Source organism: Beta vulgaris, chromosome 1 (genome assembly GCF_026745355.1).
Source record: "Beta vulgaris subsp. vulgaris cultivar EL10 chromosome 1, EL10.2, whole genome shotgun sequence".
Lineage (NCBI taxonomy): Eukaryota > Viridiplantae > Streptophyta > Magnoliopsida > Caryophyllales > Amaranthaceae > Beta > Beta vulgaris.
The window spans coordinates 10,524,355-10,524,924 of record NC_079202.1 but is presented as its reverse complement, the minus strand read 5'-3'; the positions used below and the strand labels follow the sequence as shown (position 1 = coordinate 10,524,924).

At 47.4% G+C, this 570-nt stretch overlaps 1 protein-coding gene across 1 annotated transcript; it reads left to right on the top strand.

Annotated features, from left to right (window-relative positions):
• On the top strand, positions 1 to 570 carry LOC104884512 (uncharacterized). The gene has a single exon (XM_010669177.1). The coding sequence runs from the start codon at positions 1 to 3 to the stop codon at positions 568 to 570; it is 570 nt and encodes a 189-aa protein (XP_010667479.1).

Here is a 570-nt window from a genome sequence, read left to right as displayed (position 1 = left end):
ATGCCGACATGCAAATATGACGGCAAGACCGACCCGGAGGATCATATATCGGCTTATGAGGGACACATGTTGTTGTACGCTGATACCGACTCGGTATGGTGTAAGGTGTTCCCTTCAACGCTGGTTGGTCTCGGCCAAACATGGTTCAAGAGCATACCGCCGGCAACTATTTTCGATTTCCGCCAATTCACATCTATGTTTGTCACCCACTTTGTCAGTAACAAACGCAAAAGCTTGAGAAATTATGTAGGGCGCTTCAATGCGGAAGCCGTTACCATCCCTAGTTTGCAGCAGGAAGTAGTGGTGTTAGGCCTAATGACAGGTCTTAGAGAAGGGACTGCCTTCAGAAGCTACCTGGGCTGCAAAAAGCTGACCAGCCTAACAGAGGTCTTAGGAAAGGCAAATGACTTCATCCGAGGAGAGGAGTTTGATAAGGCGGCAGCTGCTAAAAGGCCGGCTGGCGATGCAAGAGATAAAGAGAAAGATCGTAGGGAGGATAAGTACCGGAAAGATAAAAAACAGGAAAACTCCAACATGAGAGCGGAAAGTAATTTTGTAAAGAAGGGTTAG